The 27,178-nt window shown below is 38.7% G+C and overlaps 1 protein-coding gene across 1 annotated transcript in view; it reads left to right on the top strand.

Moving 5' to 3' along the window:
- The window catches only part of LOC101175079 (cadherin-4), a 334,935-nt gene that overhangs the window by 249,333 nt on the left and 58,424 nt on the right, over positions 1 to 27,178 (top strand). The window contains exon 5 of the mRNA XM_023957138.1: positions 2,178 to 2,375. Within this exon, the coding sequence (XP_023812906.1) occupies positions 2,178 to 2,375 (198 nt within the window). The remainder of the gene's footprint in view (positions 1 to 2,177; positions 2,376 to 27,178) is intronic.

Here is a 27,178-nt window from a genome sequence, read left to right as displayed (position 1 = left end):
CTGACATAACCCTATGTTTTATCTGGGCTGGGGACCGGCACAGGGGGACCCAGGCTTGGACCCCAAACAGGCCCATCTTTTTGCAGGAAGACAGCCCATATCCACCTGTAAGGGCAGTTGTGACTAAGATGTTTCACTCACGCATAAAGAATACTGTTTCAAAATAGTCAGTTATTATGAGTGCCTTAAACTGCTGTAGCAATTTACAGTAAAAATTTGAATACACTCTCTATGACTTTGTTTATCTTTTTCCATTCAGAATCATTTGGGACGCATCTCATTGTCTTGAGTACGCTTGACGTCTGTTAGTTTTACACGATTTTCATAGAAGGACATTCCTACAATTTGTTTAGATAACGGACTTCATAGCGTTACCTTTGATATGTGAATTGTGACTCATAAAGTAGGTTTGATCATGTTCTAGCTCAGATTTAAAATAGTCCCTTTTTTTCTTTTTTTTAAGCATCAGACAGGTTTGTGGAGGCTTTTTCTCCATCTGCAGGGGACGTTTGAGTGTGATGAACAGACTCTGCATGATTGATGGGTTCGTCTCTCACTTTGCTGTTATTGTCTGCTCAGACACTTTAAATTAAACTCCAGATGGTTTTTCTTTGTTTGAAATATAAAATCTTGATAATTTTTTGCACATCAACATACAGACGTTAAAACTTAGGAGCTTTGGTTTGATACTTGATGATACAAGCTGCCCTACATTACAAAAAAAACAATTTTAAGTTGTGGTACTTTTTGCTTAAAGAAGTATTTTTTTTCATTTTTTTCCAATGAAAAATCCTACACAAAACACAATGTTTCTATTGTGTTCAGGTTTCAGGAGTAATACGACCCTTTGGGAACCTGTTTTATTTGAATGTTTGCTATTCATTAATTCGGAAGCAAGCTTTCTTTGTCTTCCATGATTTCAGTGGAACCAGGGACATGTGCAGAACAGTAGAACTATTTGCTGACAATAGTATATACGACTACAGATTTTGTGCCATGTGATCGCAAAAAACTGCAGCGATGCAGTAAAGAAGCAAAGAAGACGTTGCAAATTGAGTAGATGTAAAAATGGGAACGCAACTGTCAAACTGGATGTGAGCTAAAAGTGCAGCAATGCTACAGCCAAAACAGCTGAGCTTCTGTGTAATGTCATTTGAAGATGATGGATGGAGCTCTACTCTGGTGGCCCGGTGTTACGGATACACTCTGAGTATAATGACTTTACTTCCAATAATAACAAGTAGAGCCTACAGTGACTCCAAGGAGCAGAGCTTACTCCCGCACATGTTTAGGGGAGAAAAGTGCTATAAAGATGCTGCTAAAAAAAAAAAAAAAAAAAAGCATTGACTGTTGGTGAACCAGATAAAACAATAAACACATGAGGACGTTCAGACAGATGCTGAACAAGAAAAACCTGGTTCTGCCAGCATTTATGATTTCCTCTGTTACCATCAAGATTTCCTCCAGCTAAAGTAACCATGTCAAAAGCTTTGCCCATAGCAGAGTTCTTTAACCTTATTTGTGATACTGTATTTTATACACACGTTTCTTAGACCCCTATCTCATTAGCATGATCAAAACTGTCCCTAAAAACCTGTTAAATATAACTTGGTTCACGTTAGAATTACTCCACTAGCGGCAGTAGAAGAGCTTTTTCTCCTCATTTGAAAATGGCTGCCTCCATGAAATCGCAAACATTCAAAACTTTTGGCGGGTTTAGCTAATTTTCTAAAATTTACGGTGAGAATAACTTATCTGTTGTTCGTAATTAGCATTTCCAACATCTTGTTTTTCTCCACAGCCCATTTCTCATTGTCTTTCCCCATCAGTTAGGGGGGGCGGGAGGTGTGAAAGAAGTGGGGGATTGTGTGTAGGTATGCGGAGGGGGGGGCTATTTTTTATTTTTTTTTATTTTTGTGCTTGTTTATTTTAATTTTCAAGATTTTTTATATAATTTATTTTGTTTTGTTTTAATGTAAAGCACTTTGTGTTATACTTTTATATGAAAAGTGCTTTATAAAAATAGTTTGATTTGACACATTTCCCAGCGACTCACTAATAACTTTTCAGCTACTAATGATCTTCTCCAGTTCTGAGTTCACAAAGGTGTTTCTTTCTATTCTTTTTTACATCAAAGTGTTTCTTAGATCTGAGTTGAGCCCTGTTTTGTCTTAAAGGTCACAGAGAAAGGAAGGAAAGTCACAGAGCAGGAGGAAAAGAAGGAGACAGCGCACGCACCACCACCTGTCATCCTGTTCTCAGGGTCCGGCCTCAACAGCACAAAAGGTCTAAGGAGGCAGAAGAGGGATTGGGTAATCCCACCAATCAACGTGGCAGAAAACTCCCGAGGGCCGTTTCCCCAAATGCTCGTCAGCGTAAGTGACAGACTTGATTGGAAACAACGCTGATTTGCTCGGAACTTACTGCTGGGATTTGTTGAGGGCACTTCACAGCTATCACAGATTGGGGACATGTTTAATGGATGATGATACAGAAAAGCAATGCATTAGCATAAGTAGTTTGTTCTCCACATCCTTGAAGATGATTATGTTGTATTTTCCCTGATGTAATTACAGCCACAGTGTCTTAAGATATTTAAGCAGTCCTTGCTGACCCTGAAAAGTGTTCCCTTCAGACGCAGAGCTGACTCAGAACAGCTAAGGGCTTAATGTCTACCGCAAATGGAGGTTCTTGCAGTTCGGGTAATTTTTTGTGTACACTCAAAAAAAGGAAATTACCAGCCAATTAAGTTAACGAAAAAGTAACTTGTCATTTCAACCAGAAAATTTTATGTTTGTAAATCTTACGTGAATGAATCATGTCGATTGTACATAAAAATAATCCATTTAAAAGTTACTAATTTCAATCATGTTGATCCAACGTGATACCATTAAATTCGATGCATTAGTAATCGCAAGGAATTGTGGGATACCATTTTCTTTGTCTATCTGGGCAGATTGGGGTTTAAGTGTGAGTTTTTGTCCCTGGGTTTTATTGTCTAGCTGTTTTACTCTGTTTTAACTAGTGATTTAAACTGTTATGTTTATTTTTTTTTTTGCACCATGAGTTAAAGTTTGGTAGAGGATGATGACCAACCCCCTTGTGTGGTAAAATGTCAATGTTCCAATACTTAACACAGAGTTCGTGGTAATTGAGCTCCTGGCTTGTGATGTGGGACTTTGCTGGGTAATTCATGTCATTGATGTGAAAATTAAAAGACCCATTGGTTGTAACATTGGAGCAACGTACCAATTACAGAAGAATAAATAAAATTAAAGTAAAAAATAGAAATTTAAGTTAAACAAACTTAATTTTCTTATGTGTGACCAATTGAAGTGATTCAATTAAATTGGATCAACTTTTTTCTTTTTAGAGTGAGCAACAATATCAATTTAAAGTTGGGTGCAACTGCTCTATTTAAATTGAATCAACTTAAATTTATTAGTTTGAACCTAAATACATTAAGTTGACCCAACCTAAATATATTAAGTTGAGCCAACCTAAATACATTAAGTAGGACCAACATGATTCATTTTTGTTAAAGTAACGCAATCTAATCATGTGGAAATCCTTTCCATAATTTTTTTATGTTCATTCAAAGTGAACGTTTTTTGAGTGTAATAAGTCCACAAAGACTTTTGGAGTTTCAGTAGTTTCCTTTTTCATGCTCCAAAGTAAGAGCCTTTTTTTTAAAAAAAATGCTGACCTCTTTGAAGCCTTTAAAAACACAGACATTTCTTATTTTAGTAAATGTTGTTATTTTGAAATTAATTGGAAACCGAGAATAAACAGCTAAAATACAAAACTTTTAAGTGTAAACGTTGACACACTTAAAAAGTACGGTGTCCCTGAAGTTCAAATCAAATCAATGAATCTCTCTACGCAAAAGCATGTTTATTAAAGATTATAACACCACTCAAAAAAAGCAAAAAGTATAATAAAAATAATAAAAAACTATATAGATATATATGGATGTATATATAATATAACTTCCTTTTTAATCTTTGGATGTTGGAGAAAATGACAACTTTTTCCGACTCAAAAGGCTAAACTCCAAGTCAAGTCACGAGTTACTATATAATATCGTCTTTCAGAAGATATTACCATACCAAATAACTTCCAGTTGAAACGAAGGACAAACATCATCATCCAATCAGCAATGTCCAACATTTCTGTTTTCTTATTGTGCTTCATTTTTCAACATTTCATCTTGGTTTCTAGAAAATACTGCTTTTTTTCGAAACATTTCCCTTATATTTTGTTCGATTTTTGGGGGATTTGTGTTTTTCTTTGGTTCCTGGAGTTTTGTTTTAATTTTTAAAACATGTTTTTTTTAAATCAAGTGTTTTCCTTTTTTAATTATCGTAGTGGTCTTTAATATGTTACTGCGTGATTTGCACTTCAGGGCCACCGTAAAAATCCCAAAAATCAAACACACTTACACGTGTGCAAATAAATTATTGTGTAAGACTTTCCATTGCTTCAAACATCAGAATGCTCCAACCATGGCGGTTTTTTCTTTATTGTTTATATCTAGCCATCAGCTATTCCTTTTTGTCATATTTTTATCTCTTCTGGGTTTAAAATTGTGCAAAGAAGCGCCCCCCCCCCCCCCCCCCTCTTTGTTTTGCAGGCAGGTTTATTTCCTCCCAAGAAAAGAGTCAGACAAGCTGCTGGATGAGAACTTTTTTTTTCTTACTCTCTACAAAAACATAAAGTTTAGGAGCAAAGAGTTGTTGTTTTTTTAACGGGTTGCTTTTGCAGCTGGACCGTGTCCCATTCCTTTGGCATCCTGTCATTCTCAGCAGATCCCTCTGAACTCTTCGGCAGCTCTGTGCTGACTTGCCAGAAAGTTCTGCTGCTTCTTTGGAATTTTCCGAATCAGAGCGACAAAGGCGTTTCTGGAAAACAGAAGATTTTTAAAAGAAGATTTGAAAGCGCAGAGCACAGCCAAATACAGCGCGTTTTGTGTAGTAAATAGGTCCGTCAGGGGCCGGTGGATTGCTGAGATCTAAACGTGGAGAGCAGAGAAGAAGTGATGCGTGCTGATGCCTCTGTTCAGCTCCAAGGCGCTCGTCTTTCTCTTTAATGATGACTGGAGGGCAGGGGTGGCCACACTGACAACTGGAGATCCTAACAAGAAGACATGGAGGAGGGGTTTTTTGGCATGGAAGTGATTTTGTTTGACTGGTTTCTAATAACTCAGATCGTTTTCTGAGGCTGTTGTGTGTTTGCTTGCTTTCCTTCTTCAAACCAGTCCTGCTGCGATCAGAGTTCAAGCTGATTATGAGCACTTGCAGCATTAGCATTCACTCACGACAACAAGCAGGCTACTTGAAAACAAAATTACGCTTGCATGATATGCGTATATTTCCATTTGCAAGAAGAGCGTTGGCATTGTTTCACTCGAAACCCCACACGTACACGAAGTGATGCAAAACAGGACAACAGAAGAATTAGCATGTGCAAGCCGGAAGGTTTTTGTGCTAGTGGGATATTTTGGTGGCAAAAATTCAGGTGAAAGAAAATAAATAAAAAATATCTTAACTGCTTTTTTTTTTGCTTTTGAATATTTTATTGAAGTTCAGTGTTAATTTGTGCAAGTCAAGCTGGGAGGGATGGGAACTTTACTAGACGCAACTCTTTTAAAACTACATTTCAAAAATGGTTAAAATTCTGCATGAATTCGCAAAATAAACTGTTGGAAGTTTGTAAAATATCAAGTGTACTGATTAATCTCAAAATTTTAAGGCTAAATGGTTTAACAGTTTTTACTAAAGTGTATAAATGCCTAAATAAAAAAACAGTCATTTTCTAGGACACAGTTTCTGCAAAAAGACTGCTTGCATGTAGCAACCCCGTCCCCCCTTCCAGTCACCCATAAATGAAAAAAAAAAAAAAAACGTGCAGAAATTGAATTTGAAACTTAATTTTCTTTACATATCTCCTAAATTATCAGAAAAATGCCACAAGAACATGATAAAAACACAAATTTCATTGGAGTGGGTCTTTAACTGGACTAGTGATAATGTTTATTTTTACCGTTTTGTTTAAAAAAAAGAAATTTCTTTTAGTTTGATGCAGGGTTTTTGAGAACTTGATCAAAATTAAACTATGACAGCAATGTTTCTTTTTTCTAGGTATTTGCATATAAATTCCCCTCAATAAGAAAAAAAAACAAAACATTTTTTTTACCATATTTTGCGCTCTACAAAGCGCATCGGATTTTAGTGCGGTGTCAATGAATGATGAAGAGTCAGAGATAAGTCTGTCAGGCTTTATGACTTGCGTTTATAGAAACCCTAGAACTTGTTTGTAACCTGCTACATGTTAACTACGTTATCCGTGTTAGCTATTCACAGTACTTGTAACTCCCAACCTTTTTTGCAAAAACGGATTGACACAGCTAAAACAAACATTACTGTGACGACGCTAACTCCATACCTTGTTAGTAACATGTAAAAAAACTTCCGACAAACACCTCTACCCGTTAGCCTCGTTAGCGTATACAAAATAGGTTAACTGTAACTCCCAACCTTGTTTGCAACATAAAAAAACATCAACATAAACAAACAAACATTTCTGTCACTAGGCTAGTGCCTAACCTCTATAGCAAGATGTAAAAAAAAAAAAACACACACACGCTAAGTCAGAATTCTTTTACTATATAGGGCATTCGCTATTTTGTTGTGCTGTCCATATACAATTCCAAAATCAAATGCCCTAGAGATTTCCCAGAAGTCTCTGTGAAAATCTAGTGTGCATCGATGCTCACTAGATTGGTGAATATAGACCACAATGCACTGGGCCTGAATAATTTTTGCCCCCCAAAAAATGTATTTAAATGTATTTTTTTGATAAACCATCAATGTTTTTATCTTCAGAAGACGGAGATCCATAAATGATCATATCACTTAGATTTTAACTTGGTGAAATTAATGACATCATATTCTCTGTTTAAAAAAAAAGTAGTGAGTATGGTGTCCAAATTGCTTTTAAAATTCACGGCACTACATGGTCCTGCACTACATAGTTTTTTAGTAGTTATGGGTTTGGTCGGGAATTCGGAAATAGATACAGTCCGACACACTACATATCAGCCGACTTAGCTTATTCACAACACCTATAACTCCCTACCCTATTTGCAAAAAACAGGCTGACACCACTACTAATGTTACTGTGACCATGCTAACTTCCAACCTTGTTAGTAACACATAAAAAACAGACAACATAAACATTTCGGTGACTAGGACAATACCCAACCTTTTTAACCCTTGTGCCATCCTAGGCATTATAACATTGGGATTTGGGTCATCTAGACCCACTAGACAGTGCTCTGAACCTTTTTTCTTCAATTATTTGCGATCTTCACTGGTGTCCATGGATTACGTGAAATCTTTCCACCTTCATCCACCTTTGTCATGGTAGGGAGAACACGTCAATGTAAGGGTGGGGTCATCTAAGATAGCACAAGGGTTACATGGTAAATGGCGTATACTTGTATTGCACTTTTCTACCTTCCTTGAAGGCCCTAAGCACTGCCGAACACTGGCGCCAACCTTCCACCAGAGGCAAGGTGGTGTCCAGTATCTTGCCTAAGAACACTTCGACAAAGAGGTCGACCGCCCTACCACTGCACCACGGTTGCCCACATGTATTAGTAACATGTATTAAAAAAACAAAGTCAGACACCGCTACATGTTAGCTGCGTATTTACAATAACACCCAACGTAAATTTTTTACAGAGCGCCACACCCCTCTCCAAATCGCTTCGACGTCTCTACAGTAAGCACAAGCAGAATGAATCCATATAAGTAGCTTCAGAGATGCGCTGTCATTTAAAAAAACAAAATATAGGCTTTTAAGTCTTCCTCATAGTGTGGAAAATATGGTAGATTTTTATATCAACAGAAAGATTCAACCTGGACTCCTTTTTTTGTAGGATTTATTGGCATGCTCGTTTTTTTTTTTCTTTCAAAGGCTCACGTGTCAGAGCAGAATCTCGGTTTTCTTCTGTCTAGCTCTGATTGTGCCATCACTCATTGCTCTGTCCTTCTTCCCCCCTAATGGTCTGTGAAGTCAGTCCCTTTCCTAATGGGCTTTTCTGTCATCCAACGAAGCGCTGACTGACACACCGACAGCGGCCTTCTCCAGCATCCTGCCCCCCAATCCCCCCACCGTCCAGACCAAGTTGCTATCAGTTGGACAGGTGGGGTGACAGCAGCTCTCTGCTGAATCTCCGTAGATCTGCGGCGCTGTCACTTTGATCAGGCCGGCGCAGGAGAGGGCAGGTGTCGGGATAAAGGCCCCACTGACTGGCCTCTGAGCCTGCCGTCTGACGTGGTTCAAGGAAAACGTTGACTTCTTAGGTAAAAATCCAGGCAGGACTGTCCTCCCATCAGCCTCTGAAGCAAGACAGTGTCAGAGCTCAGAGGGACGTTATTGACTTTACTTTATTAATAGCTGTGGAGAAATAATTGCCCAGGAGCTCCACACATTTTCATTGGGGTTACTTTCATAAGCCTGCAGCTTCATTTTAGCCATTTTTAGGCTCTGCAAATGCAAAAGTGATTTTTTTCCCCTTCGAAAATGTAACATAAAGGAGAACTTAGTAAAGGCAGGAAAAAAAAAGATTTTAAAAGACTGAATATAGTCAAAAGTGTGCAGTGCAATTATTCACAATAAAAACAGGTGTTCTTTTGTCGGTTGTTCCTTTTGTTCTGTGGCTCAAAAGCCATCAATGGCATGTAAAGGATATTGATTGTTGTTTTTTTCGCAGAGGCTTTTTTGAAACCTTCCATTGATCCGCACACTTCTCCTGTGCCAGGGAGACATTGATTTCTTTTGCTCAGGTAAATAAAGACTCAACATAAACACTTGCCATTCACTAGACCGTTGTTCCCTCAGCCATCAGCGGAAAAAAATGGAAAACCTAAGATAAAGGAAGAGATTTGCAAAACCCAAATAGGGAACATTTGCTGACTGCTGTCTGGAAGAAAGGTGCTTTTGGCTTGCGGCGGTTTGTTTTTGTGGGGGATCTTGTTTCCGTGCCGCATCAGTTATTTTCTTGTGCTCACTCCACTACCTTCTGCTCTGTCTGGGTAACGTCTTTTTCTCTAAACAGGGATTTTATTGAATTTTTTTTTTATTTGCAAGCAATACACTTGCAGAAAAATATCCTTCTCTCAACAAGTTACAAACTTAGGAATAAAAAATATACTATATATATATATATATATATATATATATATATATATATATATATATATATATATATATATATTTATTTATTTTTTTTAAATGTCATTTTTAGAAGTGGGAAAAAAATCTTAAAATAAGTTGTGATGTCCTGCCCTTTTAAGATAAAATAATTGTTTCAATTTGCTAAAAACTCTCATATTTAAGTTTTTTGCTGGTAATTGGATATATTGTCTTAAAATAAGCATGGAATTTAAAAAAAAAGTTTTATATCTTTAAAATAGGTGTATTTTTCCACCGAATTTCCATTTTCTACCAAATATTAAAAAATACTATAGATATATAAATATGTAAGCGCTTAAATTGTCCAACTATTCTTATTTCTAGACTATAGTCCTCTTAAAATAAGAGTAGAATTACACATTTTAGGATAAATTTGACCTAAAATGATGTTTTATGACGTACAGAAAACATTCCAGTTTCCCAAAATCACGCAAATCTGATTTTTGAAACACTCACTATTTACAAACAAAACCTTTGCTTAAAAAAATGCAAAGTCAAAAAAGTAGTTTCATTACAAGTTTTGCTTGAAATAAGATGTTTTCAAGATGATTTTCAAAATTCATTGTCTTAAAACAGGACACCTTGCTGAAAATCTACTACGAAGTTACTTTTGTCATAAATCAAAATACTTAAACTAGAAACTAGACAAAATAGCTCAGTGAGATTGTGTAAGAGTGTGATTGTTAGATAAACTGCAGTTTTGACCATTGACTGTACATAAGGAACTGGACTGAGTGACCCCTCCACCATCACGTACCAAACAGGAAGTACCTGCTGACTCCAAGAACCCAGAATCCCATTGACTTCCCTCAGTCGTTATGTTTGTCAAAATAATCCTTCTTGTTCTGATATTTTGTCAAACATGTTGTCAACTTTTTTATGACAAGTTATTCAAGTTATAAACTGGCCAATCAGATGCCTCAATAAAATAATGTGGTCTCATATTGAACGTTCGAAACGTTTGACAGATTCTTCGAACCCACTTTCAAGTAGTTAAGGTGTGGACTTCCAACAGGCTTATTCCTGATTGGCAAGAATGGTTGCCGTAGAAATGATGACTTGGACCAATTACTGCATCCTGGGATCCATACCGGCAAGTGTATTGGGGGGAAAAATGGAGACTCAATTGTCCTTATTTCATTGGAGCAAGGAGTAGTAGTCATTTTCTATGGGTGACGTCACACTCGTTCCACTTTTCATATAAAGTCAGTGGTTTTGACTAAACCGCCGTTTCGTTAGATCATATTTTTCAGGAAGTCTGTCTGTCTGCTAGCTAACCCCAGGAGAGATGGTATTCTGAGTAAGTACGGTTAAATGGCCTCAATGGTCACAGATCATCGCATCAGCAGAGGCACTGCGGAGGGAAATAGTATCAGTGAGAGAAATAATAAATGAGTTCTTTTCTAAAGCCCTTCTTCAACTGATATGACAACAAAGACTGTTTGACATCCTTTTTTTGTTGTTGAAAAATTCATTTGTAAGCGTAATTAGTTCATTGTATCTGTTTCCTGGTAGAAGAGTCTTAGTGAATGTTAAGCAGCAGCAGCATTTAAGTGGGCTTGTGTGTGTTTCAGTGGATCTGATTGTGTTTGTTGCGTGTGCTGAAGCACCTGTGCTCTGTTTTCTACATCTCTGTTCACGGATCGTGTTGAGAGAAACTGTTTGTTTGGTTTTTTTGGAGCAGAATGAACTGAACAGAACAGAACAGAACTGCCCCCTGAGGTGCCTGCTCTCTCCACGTACATTTACTAGTGATTAATGACTGCTCTGTTACACTGTCAGACACCATCAGCAACAAGGAAAGCAAGAAAAGAAAAAAAGCAAAGAAATGAATCGAAGACAAAGGGAAGATCAGAAAACAAAACACAGAACAAGTTGATTGCATTAGAGAATGAGAGGGAGGACAAAGATTAGTGGCTATAATTGAGAACAAATCCTAAAGAGTAAAAGACGGAGATGTGAGTCGCAAGAAGGGGACTTGAATCTGAAGCATGTGTGTTTAGGTCTGATAGACTTCCTGGAGAACCGCTCTTCCTCCTCCTCCTCCTCCTCTTCCTCCTCCTCCTCCTCCTAATGAAGCCCTCTGGCATCTGCCACCCCACTGCCCGGCCAGTCCCAGCACTACACTGCACACCCCCCACCCACCCACCCACACATACACCCCCCCTCATCGTTTCCCTCCCTCCCTCTGGCGTGGCATATGCTCCCAGACACACACACTCAATCACAAACAAACACGCATGCACAAGCGCATCCGAGAAATTGATTGTCCTTACACAAGCGGCAAACAAAGGATAAGTAAGGCGCATGTGGTGCATTGTTGCTTCTGTATATGCTCATTGTTTAGGGAGGGGGGGTGCATTTTTGTTTTATCCCTCAACAAAGTGAGGCAAAAAAAGAAAGGCAGTAAAAAAAAAAAAATGTTTTGTATTTAATCCATCGGACCACAAGGTGTAAAATATGTGATATTTTCAAGCATCCACGTGTCTTTTCTAGGGCGCAGCGTCAAAGAATGGTCTATTTCCGAACTTATGCCATATTTAAGCCACACCGATTTACAAGACACATGAAGCGGGACAAAAGAGTCAAAGAGAATTCAGTCAGTCAATCAGACTGTATTAACTATGTTCATGTTAATCCTAGAACTTTTTTGTGTAGCATGCTGCACGTTAGCCATGTTAGCCTCTTTTACAAGGCCTGTAACTCCCAACCATATTAGTAACATGTAAAAAAATACAGTACTACACTGCTCAACATTAGCCGCGTTAGCATATTTACAAAATTACACAGCCTGACACCTCTACAAGTTAGCCTTATTGGCGTTTATTTACAATAACACCCAGCATTGTTTGAAACATATAAAAAAAACAGACAGATACCGCTAAAGCAAATGTCACTGTGACTACGCAAACTCCCAACCTTGTAAGTAATATAGCCCATCACCGCTAAACGTTAGCATTTTTGCAATAACAAGCGCTTGGGTGTTGAGGTGCTCAGATCTAATTTTTGGGGTTAAATAAAATTCCCACTGGGTAAACATTTCAATGGGTAACTGTAATTTAATTTTGTCAAATACACTAAAACATATAGGATTTGCGGGGTGGTCTTAGGTTTTGTCTTGTCGCTTTCAATGTTCTCGTGCTATACAAAGGTCTTTTTCTTGGCCAGCATGCAGCTACAGCACACTGTGACTCGACAGGCTCACATTCCACCTTTTAGCTCTATCAGGCAAGAAAAAAGGGGGGGAGAAACTTCATTTAAGTAAGGTTTTCCTCCTGCAGAGGAAAGCCGGTCTGCTTTCAGGCGAGAGCAGAAAACAACTTTGTCAGCTTTTCATTTGCCTCTGTTTTTCTTCAGTAGGCTGGCTCCTTTTAAACACTTTTTTTTGTGCTCTTTACCTCCTGAGGAATTCACACCTCCCTTCCTTTCCAAATCCCAGCTGTGTCTGTTGCAGTTCAACTTCAAAACTTAGCGTTTGCAGAATCTGAAGATCATTTGGCCAAAAACAATACTTGTTTTTTTTCTTCTTCTAGATCCTCTTTCTTGTCCTCGTTGCTGAACGGACAGAAGAATCCGTCATATCGCCAGCTTGTCTGCAGCTCCCTCGCTTTATTGATCGGTTCATTGTTTTGATCCAGTCACAAGCATCTGTTAAATATAATCCTGGACTGAATGCCAAAATAATCTTGTGCAGTCATTTATGGTTACCCAAAATGGCACCTATTGATTTTGGTTCTCGAATAGCATCAACTCTAAGGTCACTTGTAGATTGCTTTGGAACTTCAGGCAAATAAACAATATTCATATAATTATACATTTCTTTTTGGAAGTCCTGTCCCCAACTCTACCCCCACATGGCAGAGTAAAGCCTTGATCCTACTGTAAACTAAAGGGGGTTGAGCATGTTGTGTGTGGTCTGACCAAACTCATCCCTGAAGCCTTATTCTGTGCAAGTTGCCTTTCAGACATTTGATTACCAATAAACTTGAAGGACGAAAAAATGGATTAAAAAAAAAAATCTGAAGAAATTTGAGACATTCTTTTACACTCTGTAAACGTTTTCATTTTCTGGACAGAAAAGTAACCATATGTCCACATAAGAGGCTGTTTAAGTTGGAATAGCTCATTTAACCCTTGTGCTATCCTATGACCCTACCCCTACATTGACGTGTTCTCCCTACCATGACAAAGGTGGATAAAGGTGGAAAGATTTCATGTAATCCATGGACACCAGTGAAGATCACAAATCATTGAAGAAAAAAGGTTCAGAGCACTGTCTAGTGGGTCTAGATGACCCAACTCCCAACGTTAAAGTGCCTAGGATAGCACAAGGGTTAAAGAACTGGGGTGCCTAGCCTTTGCAAGGGCATGGAGCTACACTTTTGGGAAGCTATCAGGTGCTCCACTCAAATGCTTCAGTCACATGCACCTGTATAAGGTTTTTAGGTTGTCCAGGGCCATGGAGGGTCATGGACATGAGCGGCCGCATCTTAAAAGGGGAGCGCAGGTGTGTTCCTTGAAGTATTTGTAAGGATTATGTGAGCTAGAGGCACTTGTGACATATGGATGACGCCGTCGCACGATGACCTTGCGCCACACTCTTGCCTTTAATAAGGTTGAACTTTTAACACACTTTCAAAGGTTGCATTTTTTGTACGTAGAACCTGAAATTGGACTTAAAAACTTGCTTAGTGATGCATAAACAAAAGAGTTTTAAATGCGGAAGCTCGTAACAGGCAGACACTCTCTTTTCATTGAAAGTGGCCGCTTGAACGTGCATTGCTGATGTTTTTGGAGTAGGTTCTAATGTACTGAAAGAACTCACGTTCCCGAGGCAAGTGTCAGTTTGAAGCTACATCGTTTTCAGTCAGCAATGCTTCATATGTATACCGCCTCATTTTTGGATGGGACCAGATCTCAGACAATAAGCCTAAAGTAAAATTTAGATCTCAACTGAGTAATATAAAGTATACTCTCATACAATTGAGGATTTTATTGATATTTTCTATCAATACTTCACTTTGAAGCCAAACAACAACAGTGAAAGTTCTTCAAGAGAACTAGATAAACCTGAACGAAAAAAAACTGTATCTGGATACACAATTGCAGAAGAGTGCTTGGCTTATCTGTGGTGTGAATACCTGGGAAGTGAAATGGGTTTAGTTGCCAGCTGCAGCATTGATCTTTTAAAATGCAGTCTAAATGTGGTCGTCACATTCCTAACACTTGTTTAAAAAAAACAAGTGTGTTTTATAGGTGGCAAACTTGTGTGGCCCTGTAAAACACAACGTACCCTTCTAATTATTTCGCTCAGTGCACTTTAACCTCTTCTGAAGTACCATCATTAGCACTAACTGGTCACAGCATCCCCGTCATTAGAGATCAAAACAGATTTCCTGCAGTCTTTGTGCAGCACCAGGGATGCCTCACAGATTTTTTTTTATAGTGCAGTATTTTAATGCGCAATGCCTGCTTTCTCATTTTATTTTTTATTTTATCTATGATCTTTAGGTCATGCCCTTCCCCCTTTGCACCATTTTTTGTGCATTTTGAAGGCAAATAAAGATATATATCTAATCTTAAATTAATGTTTCCATGGGAAGAGTGGGATGATTAACAGAAGGGGTGAGCACCTTGAAAGCAGGTTAATATTTTATGCATTAAAAAGAGAATTATTATGAAAAAAGACAAATTCTATCACATGCTAGCCTGCTGCTATTTTAACCTTTTATGTAATCCTTTACCTCCAGTCCATGCAATTTTTATTTTCTTACATTTTTTAAAATTTTGACATTTCTCACAAACATCGATGCAATCCGATTCATCAACTCTAGGAAATAGAATTTTACTGGAAAAAAACAAAATCTTGTTGCACTCCTTTAGTTTTATCACCAACATTTGGATATTTCTGCTCCATTTGATCAAGGAAGTGCGACTGAAATGAAATTTGTGTTATTAAAAATCTCATTACTTAAAAATTAGTGGCATAAAGTCTCAGTGAACATGTTCATCAGGCATGCCCAGATTGGGTTTATTCCTTTACATGAAAGTTTTCCAGTTATGGGGCAACCAGGCTTAGATATGCAGCTGCTAAGGCTTTGCAGTGACATGGCAAACAACAGCCACCCACTCACACAGAGACTACACACACACACACACACACACACACACACACACACACACAAACACCTTCAAAGAGATGAACATAGGCTTTTTACAAATCTCCCCCAACACATTGCTCTCTGATATGACATCAGGCGGCACCAGGCGGGCTCCCTCCTGGGTTCAGTTGGTGTTAAATTAAAATTAAAGTGTAAATCATCTCACCAAAAGACACAAGAGTTATTTGTGAGTCAAGGGCAACAGTTCTAGGCTATTTAATAGACGATGAGGAGGACTCCATGAAGAAGATGAAGAACAGCTTAACTAGCCCCTAGAGGTTGGCCTCGGTAACCCTGTGGATCAGCAGGATAAAGGAGAGCCAAGAATCCCTTTTTCTTTCCTTTTTTTTCTCTCTGAAGACATGATAAAATTATGTGCACTAATTTTGAAGAAATGACTTTTCAGAATGGACCACAGGGAGGAAGACCATTAATGAAGAGTTTGGGGCTGTGGGTGGCAGTGATTGTTGGCGATATGAGACAAGGGCGGTCAAACAAAAAGGACGCATCAACAGAAAGAGCGACAACATGGCAGAAGAAAGGGATGCAGAGGACGTCAAGGAAGCAGACTAATGGTTAACTAACAGGGAAGATGAAAGACACGCACAAGGTGGTTGTTGTCCATTTATCAACATTAAAAGAATGCATACAAATTCTTCATAGTGGATTACCTGGGGTATTGGACTGCTGGCCTTGAGGCTGATGGTTTTTGATAAAAATGGCCAGACTTGCTGCTGATTACCTGGATCAGGTATGTTTTGCTGATGAGAAGCTACAACGGTAGGTTAGTTGGAAAACCTTTAGAGCAACTGCTATTGAGGCCTCGAGTTTGACACCTGTGTGGTTAGTCCTTTGCACTCATTGACCTCTTCCGGTGCTGCCAGTTTTCCGGTTGTCAGTGCCCGTTGAGGGTCATAGACAGGAAAATCTGCATTATAGGGAGAGCGACGGTGTGTCTTGCAGTTAGCTTGAGGCTTGAGCAGCCACCGACATCATGAAAATGAAACGCACGATTGTTGTGCATGTGGTAAATGTATCATGAAGTATTTGCATGTGAGTTGCATGCTACTATGACATACAGGCCCTTAAGCCACATTCTAGTCATTAGTAGGTATGAGTACTGGACCCTTACTGAACCAATTGCAAATACGGGTTGTGCACTTGAGACGTAAGTGCCCGATGGACACCCAAAAGATGCCCACACAAACTACACCTTGATTGTCTAACTTCCTAATTTTTAACAGTCTGATGGCTCGTAAGGGAAGCATACTTATTAAAAAACATTTAAATGAATTATCCCTTCAACAGCACTAACGGACTCCTTGAACAATGCGTAGGATGAAAAATCCATAGGACTCACCTGTGTTTGCTATTTTACCCTTAATTACCCATGCGTGTTGCATAAGTGTTGGCAATGACCTGTTCCCGTCAGCATGCCTGTAGAAATAACATGCATTTGCTGCGATACAATATTATTTGCGGTTCACCTGCATTCCACCATATAGGTTTCCCATTTTTCACCCGCAGACAGCCCATATCCACCCATATGGGCAGTTGGTACTCATGCTACGTTCACATAGAGCATGTGAAATGTGTTCGTGTAGAAACCTGTTTTGTCAGGTTTCCAATCAACGTGTTCACGTCAGACTGTTACCTGATATTGTGTCATGAAATGTCAACGCAGTTTTTTTCTTTTGTGGCTGTATTTCAATATATAGAAGACTTGGTGTTGTATAATTCCGGTGGGGAACAAACCACATTTATTAATTTTTCCTCCACGATCAAATTACAAATGGTTGGCACTTCTGTAAATTGAACGGGACGCCATCTATAGTCACTACCCAATCTGAGTTCCTGATTGGTCAAAGTTTAGCATGGTTTCACTTTCAACGTGTGTTCAATAGCCACTTGTTTGTACCTAGAGCCCAAAAACAGTCCCAAAAATGAGCATTTTCAACGCGGAAGCCCAAATGTGCGTTATGCATTCGAAATTTTCCACTAAAAGCGGTCACTTGAACACGCGTTGCCGACGTGAAAGTTTTTGTTTGTTTTTCTGAATCGTTTTTTTCTCGAGTCGAGAATTGAGTTTTTCTTTACAAAGAAGGAGGGTCTAAGCACAGTTGTGCCCAGTATAGTTTAGTCTGTTTAGTGTAGTTTAGCAGTTACCTAGTCTATTTAATGACTGAGTTCATGTTTTGACACAACTACCGGTATTATGCCCATTGAGATGACTACTGTTGTAATATTGGGCTACATGAATAAAATTTAATTGAATTTGAAAATTGAATGGTCCTGATGTAATATTAAACTCTAACAAATTTGTTCTCACTTTAGCTAAGAATTCTAAAAAAAAGGAAAGAAAGTCCCAATATTCTAAGACTTTGTTTTCCATAATAAAAGGCTTCACTTAAATTCTTGGCCTGGTTTTATAATATATGCTTCCCAATGGCAATCATATTTTTCCTTACAGGTTTCATCCTCCAGCTGCACACACAAGAACACAGACAGATACTTTCATACATACCCACAGTGGGCATTTGTGGCACAGCTATCACTTTGCAATGAAATGTTTTGTGGCACCTAGAGATGAAACAAATCCTAAGGTAAACAAGTTATTACCTAATAAAACGCCTGCAGGTTTCTTATTGCTTCTCGCTCATGGGGGTTCATTTTTTGGCCTAAAGTCCCTGATGCTATTTTTCATGTTTTTATTTGGTTTTTCTTTGTAGGGTAGGAAGAAAAACGGACTCTTTTGACTTCATAAAATATTTAACACACCATATCGCTTGTAAAGGGTTGTAGTGTGAGATTCATACATTGTTGCTTGCTTCACAGCTTATGGGGTCCATATATTAGATTGTATTTGTATTATGTGTCAAAGCAGTTGGGTCCCTGAAGCAATTCCAGATTTTCTGCCCATCCTTTTTGACAGCTCCTAGAGGAAGGGGGTTCACAAAAACTCTACCGCTGTGACTCCGATCCATTTTCTGATTGATATCAATCAAAGCGCCAGCAGATCGGCCACCGTTGAAAAAGGCCAACACCTCCTAAGCATCTGTTCCGATGATAACCGTGCTTACTTGCTAGGAAAAATCCTCAACCCAGGGACACACTCTCGCAGCTGTACAAACATCCACTCACACCTCCTCACTCTTAGAAGGTTCATTTGTCAAGATGACAGCTCGACTCTTACTGAGGAGGAGTTTGCCAAGCAGAATCTTTCGCTTGGTTAGTGAGAGCCAAAACATCTCTGGGAAAACTTTCTGACACGCACGCTGAGGTGGCTGCCATGGGACCGTGCGCGCGAACGTGCACATGCGTGAGCATGTCTCTGCGCACACGAACCGTGCATCGTTTCAAAACAGCCAGCAGCGGCATGGCAAGGTTCAACCCTCTCTCTTCAGTCTCTGCCTGCGCTTGGCAGGGCCAGCCTTGGCGGGGAGCGGCTCATTTTGTCAGGTTTCCAGTCAACATCAAACCCACGAAGCAATCCAGCTTTTATCTGAATCCCCTTCCTCCGTCACCTCTCTGCTCACAGCTGTCTCTGCTGACATCTGTTTACCTCATCATGTGTCCAAAGTGTTTGTTCCCATTCTCTGGGTGGAATGAGCTGTAACAAGAGTTACTTTTGTCTTTTCGGATGGCTTCGCCGTGGTTTCCACCGGACATGTGTCTGTGCAGCAGAGTAACTGCACACTTTCCAAGTATTGGATTGACATTTCTTTTGTCAGGTTTAATGTATTTTTTTTTTTCTTGCTGCCATGGTGCAGAGGTAGAGCGGTTGACCTCTGATCAGAAAAGGCAGGTTTGGTTCCCACCATGCCTGAAGTGTCCAAGACACTGAACTTCAGTTTGCACCTGGTGGTTACAGGTTGTCTCTCCAGTTTTGTATGTAATTTCCGTCTTTCGTGATACATGCGTGATATAAGTGTTTCTTGCGTTCTTGCGTGTGCACAGATGTGTATCGATGGTTTTGTCTTTGGGGTCTTTACTTGGATTCTGTTTTGAGCTGTTCAAAATGTTTGGTCGGTTGAGAATTACGCAGTTTGTGCGTATTTTGTGTAATTCAAACACAATTATTCTTATGCAATTCTGCATGATTTTTCTGCGAGATTCATATGCAAATGTATGGCTTTCCACGACCATTCCACGTACGTCTTTTCAAGCATGTACCACAGATGTTTAACTTTTATATAGCGTACACGGCTCACATATCAAGTTAAAATTACATAATTGATGCACAAATTACTAAAGCACTGCACATAAATGGCATTCTAATTATGCAATTTTATTTCCTATGTTGATTTCCGTGTTCTTAGAGTGGTTTATTCGTTCTTCTGTGGTTTTAAAGTGGTTCATTCCTGATACATCAGTGATAATTTCTTGCAAACACCACAAATTTTCTAACTTTTTCCATGTATATCTTCTTTTGACCAATATTTATCAATGCAATATGCGCAATATACATGTAGTGGCTGTGAGACACCACCTTTAGACAATGGAGTGACCATCTGCATGTGAATTTGGGTGTTTATGTGTGAATTGGACTGTGACTATAATTCTTTTTTGGGCCTTCTAAGAAGGTAGGAAAGCGCTAAACAAGTACGGTATACGTCAATTACCAAATCAGTTACTTTTTTATTTTTTTTTCAAAAATACAAATGGAATTTTTTTTGTCCTGCAAAAGTCACATGATTAAACAATTGGGGGTAAAAAAAAAACTTATTTTTTACTGTACAAAGCTTTCCTCATCAAATAAAGTCCAGTCCTATAAGTCCTGGCAGTTTTACTGGACTTTACTTTTCCACATTTCTAGCCAACGGAGTTGCTTCGGCGGTAGTTTTGCTGACTCAGTCCCTTTCCAAGCACTCTCATTTCGCCTGTATCTTACTCTGGCTGTCTTCACACTTCCTTCCTTCCATTTTCCCTGCTTGCATTTCTCCTCTTCACTGCTGCCTGATGGATGTGGACGGTATAGGAGAGAAGGGGAGAGACAAAAAGTCAGTCGTGAAAGGTGGACGGTGCAAAAAATGTGTTTTTTCCTGTGAATGTGTGATAAGTAGTGTGTGTGTGTGTGTGGAGGGGGGGGGGGGTAATAATACGTGGTAAAAGTGCAGCAGCAGCAGATTGTGTGCCACCCCTACACATTCTTTCCCTGTTCTTTTCTGTCTCAAACAAATCTCTGACACTCTTTCCTCTAATTACCCAGATTGAGTTTCCTGCGGATAAAGGGACGGTGGGAGGAAAAGAGGAGTAACTCGGGGGGGGGGGGGGGGGGGGGGGGGTCCTTGATATTGTCCTTGTTAAAGCCAAAGGGAGTGACTAGAGGAGTTATTCGTGCATCCATCACACTCCTAGCTTCTCTTTTTAATCAATCTCTTAATGAAATAGGGTGACAGATTGAGAAGGAGAGAGTGCTAACGGTGAGATGACAGCCCTCCTGCTTTAACCCCGCTAATCCAAAGCTAAGGGGTGCGGCTGCGCTTTGTCTACCTTCACAATGGCTCTTATTTTCATTCTCCCAGCCTGGAAGAGACGAGCGAGGAAGGGAGTTATTCTATTGTTACCTCAGGGGGGGGGGGGGGGGGGGATAGCACCTCTAATTTGCCATAAGCCAGCTCTATCAAAGACCAGACTCCTTTCAGTTTAATAATTGGGAAAGTCATTCACTGCTTACCTTCTATTACCTCCATGTTATTTTCCCTAATGTGGATGGAGGTCCTTTATTAATCTCAGCAGAATCAATTGGAGCTATCATTCAAACGACACAAAAGGACATAAAGAAAGCCGTATCCTCCTCTCTCATTCTGTCAGTCACTGAAATGGATCACCAGGAAGACAGGATCATTCTTCCTTAAATGATGTAGTCAAACACGACAATCAAGGTTTATTTAACATCACTAGATTTTACAAAATGGAAGAGACTTAATTGAGATTTTAAACATAAAAACATAAATGAAATTTTTCTGTAATAAATTCGATCTCTTCCTGCTGACCTTAGATCTTTCCCAACAGGGTCAAATGAATTCATGCATGGACGACCTAAGAGTCTAAAATAGTTTGAAATTTTAATATGACTACCGTATTTTCCACATTATGAGCACTTAGCACACTAACGCACTTATGAGTGTTAATTTTATTCAAAAAACGACAGTGTGTCTTACAATCTGAAATGCCTTTTATTTGGATTAATGCATGAGAATGATTTGATGTACATATATGGATTGATATTTACGTTGTGGTGTTCTTGTGACTGCGCTAAAGCAGCTAACATTTAGCCGTGCTGCACTGTTTTTTGGTTGGGTGTTATTTCGAATGCTAACTCTGTTAACTTGTAGCGGTGTTGGACTGTGGTTTTTTCATATTACATGGATGACTTTTGACGGAATCAGTCTGCTTTTTTGTTTTTTTTTTGGTTGCAAACAAAGTTGGATGTTACCGCTCTTATTCATACACTAAACAAGTTCTAGAGTTACTGTGAATGCAGCTAATAAAGCCTGACTGACTTATGTCTTACTCTCTGTGGGTTAATGCGCCTTACGACATAAGTTTGATTATACACCATTCATTAACCGTAGGTCTCATAATCCAGTACGCCTCATAGTGGAGTCTGTTTTGAATGGAACGACACGGTGATGTAGCGGTTAGCTCTCTTCTGGCCTCACAGCAAGAAGGCCCTGGTTCAAACCCCCATGGAGACCTTTCTGTTTCTTTAACCCTTGTGCTATCCTAGGCACTTTAACGTTGGGAGTGGGGTCATCTAGACCCCACAAGACAGTGCGCTGAACCTTTTTTATTCAATGATTTGTGAAATTCACTGGTGTCCATGGATTACATGAAATCTTTACACCTTTATCCACCTTTGTCATGGTAGGGAGAATACGTCAATGTAAGGGTGGGATCATCTGGACCCCATAGGATAGCACAAGGGTTAAGCACTCTGGTTTCCTCCCACAGTCTAAAAAAAATGCTTCAAGGGTTAATTGGTGAAACTAATCTGTCCCTAGGTGTGAATGTGATTGTGTGTGTTTAAATATGTGGTCCTGTGATGGACTCGTGAACTGTCAGGCAAAGGTGTACAGTGGCTAGGATAGGCTCCAGCAACCATGAACCCCAAAAGGGGATAACTGGATTTAGAAATTAATGAAAATGTTTTTAATGTCTATTTGTCCTCTTTTTTCACCATAAACAGTGCTCGATGAGGAAATCAAATGATAAAGAAAATCAGTCTCTTAAAAATAATCTTAAGCATAAACTGAGAAAGTCCAACTATTTTATGTTCTAATTCAAAAAACAAATATAAAAAAAGGTTGTCAAACGTCCATTTAGACACGAATGATATAGTTCTTCTTAAGCTTTGACTTAATCACTTTCTCTTTTTTTCAAGAGTATCACTTTGCTCATTCTGCAGTTTCCTTTACAAAAGTAGAAAGAAATTCTCTCTTTTGGAACCAACTCCCAGTTTCAGTTCTGTCTTTGAAGCTAGACTAGAAACTTTCCCTTTTGTTAAAGCTTAGAGTTAAGGCTGGCTCAGGTTGGCCTTGGCTTTTAGTTACCCTGCTAAAGGCCTGTGGATTTCTGGAGAATACATTATGATGCACTAAGCATCTTTTCTAACAGACGTCTTCCCTCAAAAACATATTTATTTCAAATATTGGCAGAATAAAACAGTCTGGTTTAGATGAAACTGGCATGGATTGGATCATAAAAAATATGACATTAATCGTTTTATGTTGAAATGTTTGCTACCAGTGCATACAGTATCACAAAAAGATGGTGCTGGTTAGCAGATTGAACTGATTTCTTTTAATATATCTCAAAAGTCTCGTATTATGCATCAAACATCATAACAAATTGAGTTTATAGTTACTAAAATCTACAAAAAAGGAGTGGTTAAGTGTTGCATTAATCTGAATTTTGTTGTTCACACAAGCTTTTTTGAATTCTCCTGCAGCTGTGAGTCTTGTCTAGCTCAGCACAGTCCAGGTCAGCCTCTGTTTTCACCCAGGCTGAAGTAGAAAGAGCCCCTTTGGAGATGTTTTTTAACTGTGTGGCAAAACCCTTACTTTGAAAAACCACAACCCGAAAGTCTGAGCAGAGTCGGTCTCTTAAAAAAGACCTTTTATTAAAGGGACTATCTGGACAAAGAAGGTGCACACATTTGACAGATGCAGTGGGTCTGTGAAATGCAACCTCTCCCCCTCATGAAGGCTCTTTCTCTTTAGTGGTCGACACTCAGCTAGTGACCTGCTGACCAATCAGGACACTTCCTGTGTGCCTATAAGGCTTTACTCTCCTTTTGAAGCAAACTCACTTTTTCTGTTCTGAGAGCCATGTGTGCTTGAAGTAACTAGTCTTTGTTGTAGGCACTGAGCTCAGCATGGTTTTGCTGTGACTTTGCTGTCTGTGAGGAACAGAATATTTTTTTCACGTATACATGTTTGACCATTTTTTCCCTCTTTCAGTGTTTTACTAGACTTTTTTATAAACATTAATTTTTAAAATTGTATTATTTCATTATTATTATTATATAAGCAGTAGTAGTAATTATAGTAGCAATATTTATGTATTTATTTTGATTATTATTTTTTCTTCCTTTTTAAAATGTATTTTAATTATTAAATGTATTTACTTATTAGCTGTATTGTCAGGAAGGGCATCCGGCGTAGTACATTGCCAAGTTTACCATGCGACTCGTTCGCTGTGGCAACCCCTGATGGGAAAAGCCGAAAGAGACACACACTTATTAGCTGTATTGGCGTCAAATCACCAGCCCCGGTTCTGCAGAGACGTGTGGCGTGGATTGTTCCATCTCTTTCCGCATCATTTGTTTGTTCACATTGAAAGCAATTTGCGCATCACATTTGCGTCCTCCACCTTTGTTTTAACCCTCATCAAAGTCGCCACTGGACGTTTGTCCAAAAGTGTGTTTAGAAACCCGACGCTCCCGCAGGGTGTGGGAGGAGCTACACTCAAAGGTTTTTCTCTGCGTCCTTATAACAGGAAGATGCAGAGAAATCCGGTGTGTTTATTTATTACACTGAGTATTACACTGTGTGAAACCTGAGCCTTTTCTGATGAACACAGGGCTGACATTCTGGTGATAATAAATGTTTTTGGATCAGTGAAAATAATAATTTCCACACCTTACCATCTCTCACAGCACACTAGTATGGCGCAGCGCAATGGTTAAAAACACTGCAATAGATTACCTTTGGGATGTGGTGGAAGAGCAGGTTGGCATCATGGATGTGAAGCCAACAAATCTGCAACAACTGTGTGATGCTATTATGTTAATATGGACCAAACTCTCTGAAGAATGTTCCCACTATCTTGTGGAATCCACGACACCAAGGATTAGGACTAGCTAGCTGTCCCTTATAAAGTGGCCAGAGCATATACCGGTATATACATTTAGACAGTTTTCTGTTTGCCTATTAGCCGATTCATTTGGAAAGTCTAGTGTATTCCATTCCATTTCCATCTGTAATAAAACAGGTAAAGTAAAAAATACCTAAACGATATTGGAGGTATGGGACATCCTACATTAGGCAAATGCCATAATGGCAATAAATATGTATAAAGCAGTTTATCTTTACATTAAGTCTAAAATGATAGTCTTCTAGGCATAAGTGCTGTAATTTCAGAATGACATCGTAGAGGGAGTACAAACCCTGTTCTTAAAAAATAATAAACACTGGCTGTTCACTGCTTATTGCAACATTTTCGCTTTATCCCATCCAGAGGAAGATTCAACAACCAAAGCAGCTTTGTGATAATCTATGTGAAACCGCTTCACCAGTTGGTCAGCTACAAAAAATTCGATCTGTATTTTGCTACTTTGTACTCATAGGAAGAGGGTATTTCTAAATGAAACCAAAACAAGAGAACAAACAGAAAGCCACCTAAGGCTTTCTGAATCCGGCTGGACGCCCCACACCAATAATGTATTCAGGTTTATTCAGCAGATCCCAAAAGAAAACAGTCTGAACCTGCTTAAAACTACACAGCTCTCAAATATACAGGGTTCTATGAATAGCAGTGTTCAAATAATGCATTGACCGAAGTCAAAAAGGGTTAACTGTGTCCTGAAAGGGATCTGGATTAGAAAATCACTGATGGATAGGATAGGAAACTAAACCGTTTTTTTAATGCAACCCAGCTTTGAAAATAACAGATTATTCCTAAATAGCTTTAAACTTAGTTTAAAACCCTTCAATTTTATTTAGATGAAAATCTACCAGTTTTATTAAACTAGACTGATAAACAATGTGTCATGAAATTATAGTTTAAATCCTTATCTCTAAAAACATAATGGTAATTTTTAAGTTCAGCTTAATGTTTAAGTTCAGCTTGACAAGTTCATGTTTGGATGTCTTTTTATAGAAAACAAACTCATTCTTGTCATAATTGTTATGATATTTGGGCAAACAACAATTTTTGGTAAATGCATAAATTAAGAATATTTTTAAACCTTCTCACTTGTCCCACATGTGTACAGCAGCTTGATTGGGTCAAATTAGGGATAGTCACAAAGAGGGAAGTGCTCAGTGTTTAAGAAACCAAAGTTGCCCCTGTAAAGGTCACCACATTCAAGAATTGACAGAAAATTCTAATATTCTGGAATGAAGGTGTTTTTTAAACCCTCTGATGAAATCCACACAAAAAAAAGTTTTTTTTTTTTTTTTTTTGTAATTTATCTATTTAATTATTTTTTATTAGATATAGACAGTATCAATTATTATACATTGGGTGATTTGGTAATTTTTTGCTCACAACAATGTTAGTTTAAGATGCAAAAACATTGACATGAGCGTTCAGGAAAACCTTGGTTTTACCCACTGTCTCACATTTGATCCACAAGTTTTAACATAGATGACTTATTCTCATCACCGTTTTTTGTAAACTTTCTAAACTTTTTCCCGGCAAAAGTCTTTTAGAGATTTCATGGACTCGGCCATTTTGAAAATTGGCAGGAAAAGCCCTTCTACTGCCCCTAGTGGAATTACAATACACTACAGGACAGAAAACCTGGAGCAAGTCATAGATAATAGGTTTTTAATTAAAGTTTTAATCTTGTTAATGAGATGAAATGCGTATATAAAAATATGACATGAATGCTCACATAAGGTTAAGTCAAAACCATTTGCCCATAATTGTTGTAGAACATTGATCAAACTTTATTTATTTAAAGCGCTTCTCATACTTGTTCAGCTCGAAGCGCTTTACGATTAGAAAATAGAATCAGACAATAAATAAAATCAATAATAGGAGAGAAACCCATTAATACACACAAGCAATGACCCCGCAAGTCTGTAATATAAAACGAAACACATAAATAAAACCCTTAAGGTCTGGCTCTCTCATTTACCCAATGGCCATCATGGTTTAGCTTAAAATGCAATTTCAAGAACATCTCTTTTAACAAAGAATTTTTTCATGTGTGACAGAGGAGACACACCATATAATCCAAACCATTAAAATAATGCTTTAAAATATGGTCTTCAACCCCCCAGGAGAACCTATTGCGCCTCTTAAAATCTTCAAATGTTGCCCAGGTTTTAAAGGACCCCTATACCAGCAGACGTTTTAGCAGGAACTACTAGTATTGGAAGTGCTGCGCATTTGCATGTTGTGCACAGGAGTCACCATTCTGTAACTCCCATCAGCATGACTTCCTGCTCATTTAAACCAAAGTCACATGCACCAGATTGGGGGAGGCTCAATCTGGAAGGGGGCTTTGGGTTTTTGGGTTG

This window comes from Oryzias latipes, chromosome 7 (assembly GCF_002234675.1).
Source record: "Oryzias latipes chromosome 7, ASM223467v1".
NCBI classification, from domain to species: Eukaryota; Metazoa; Chordata; class Actinopteri; order Beloniformes; family Adrianichthyidae; genus Oryzias; species Oryzias latipes.
The sequence above is the reverse complement of the archived record's forward strand: the minus strand, read 5'-3'. Positions and strand labels throughout refer to the sequence as shown.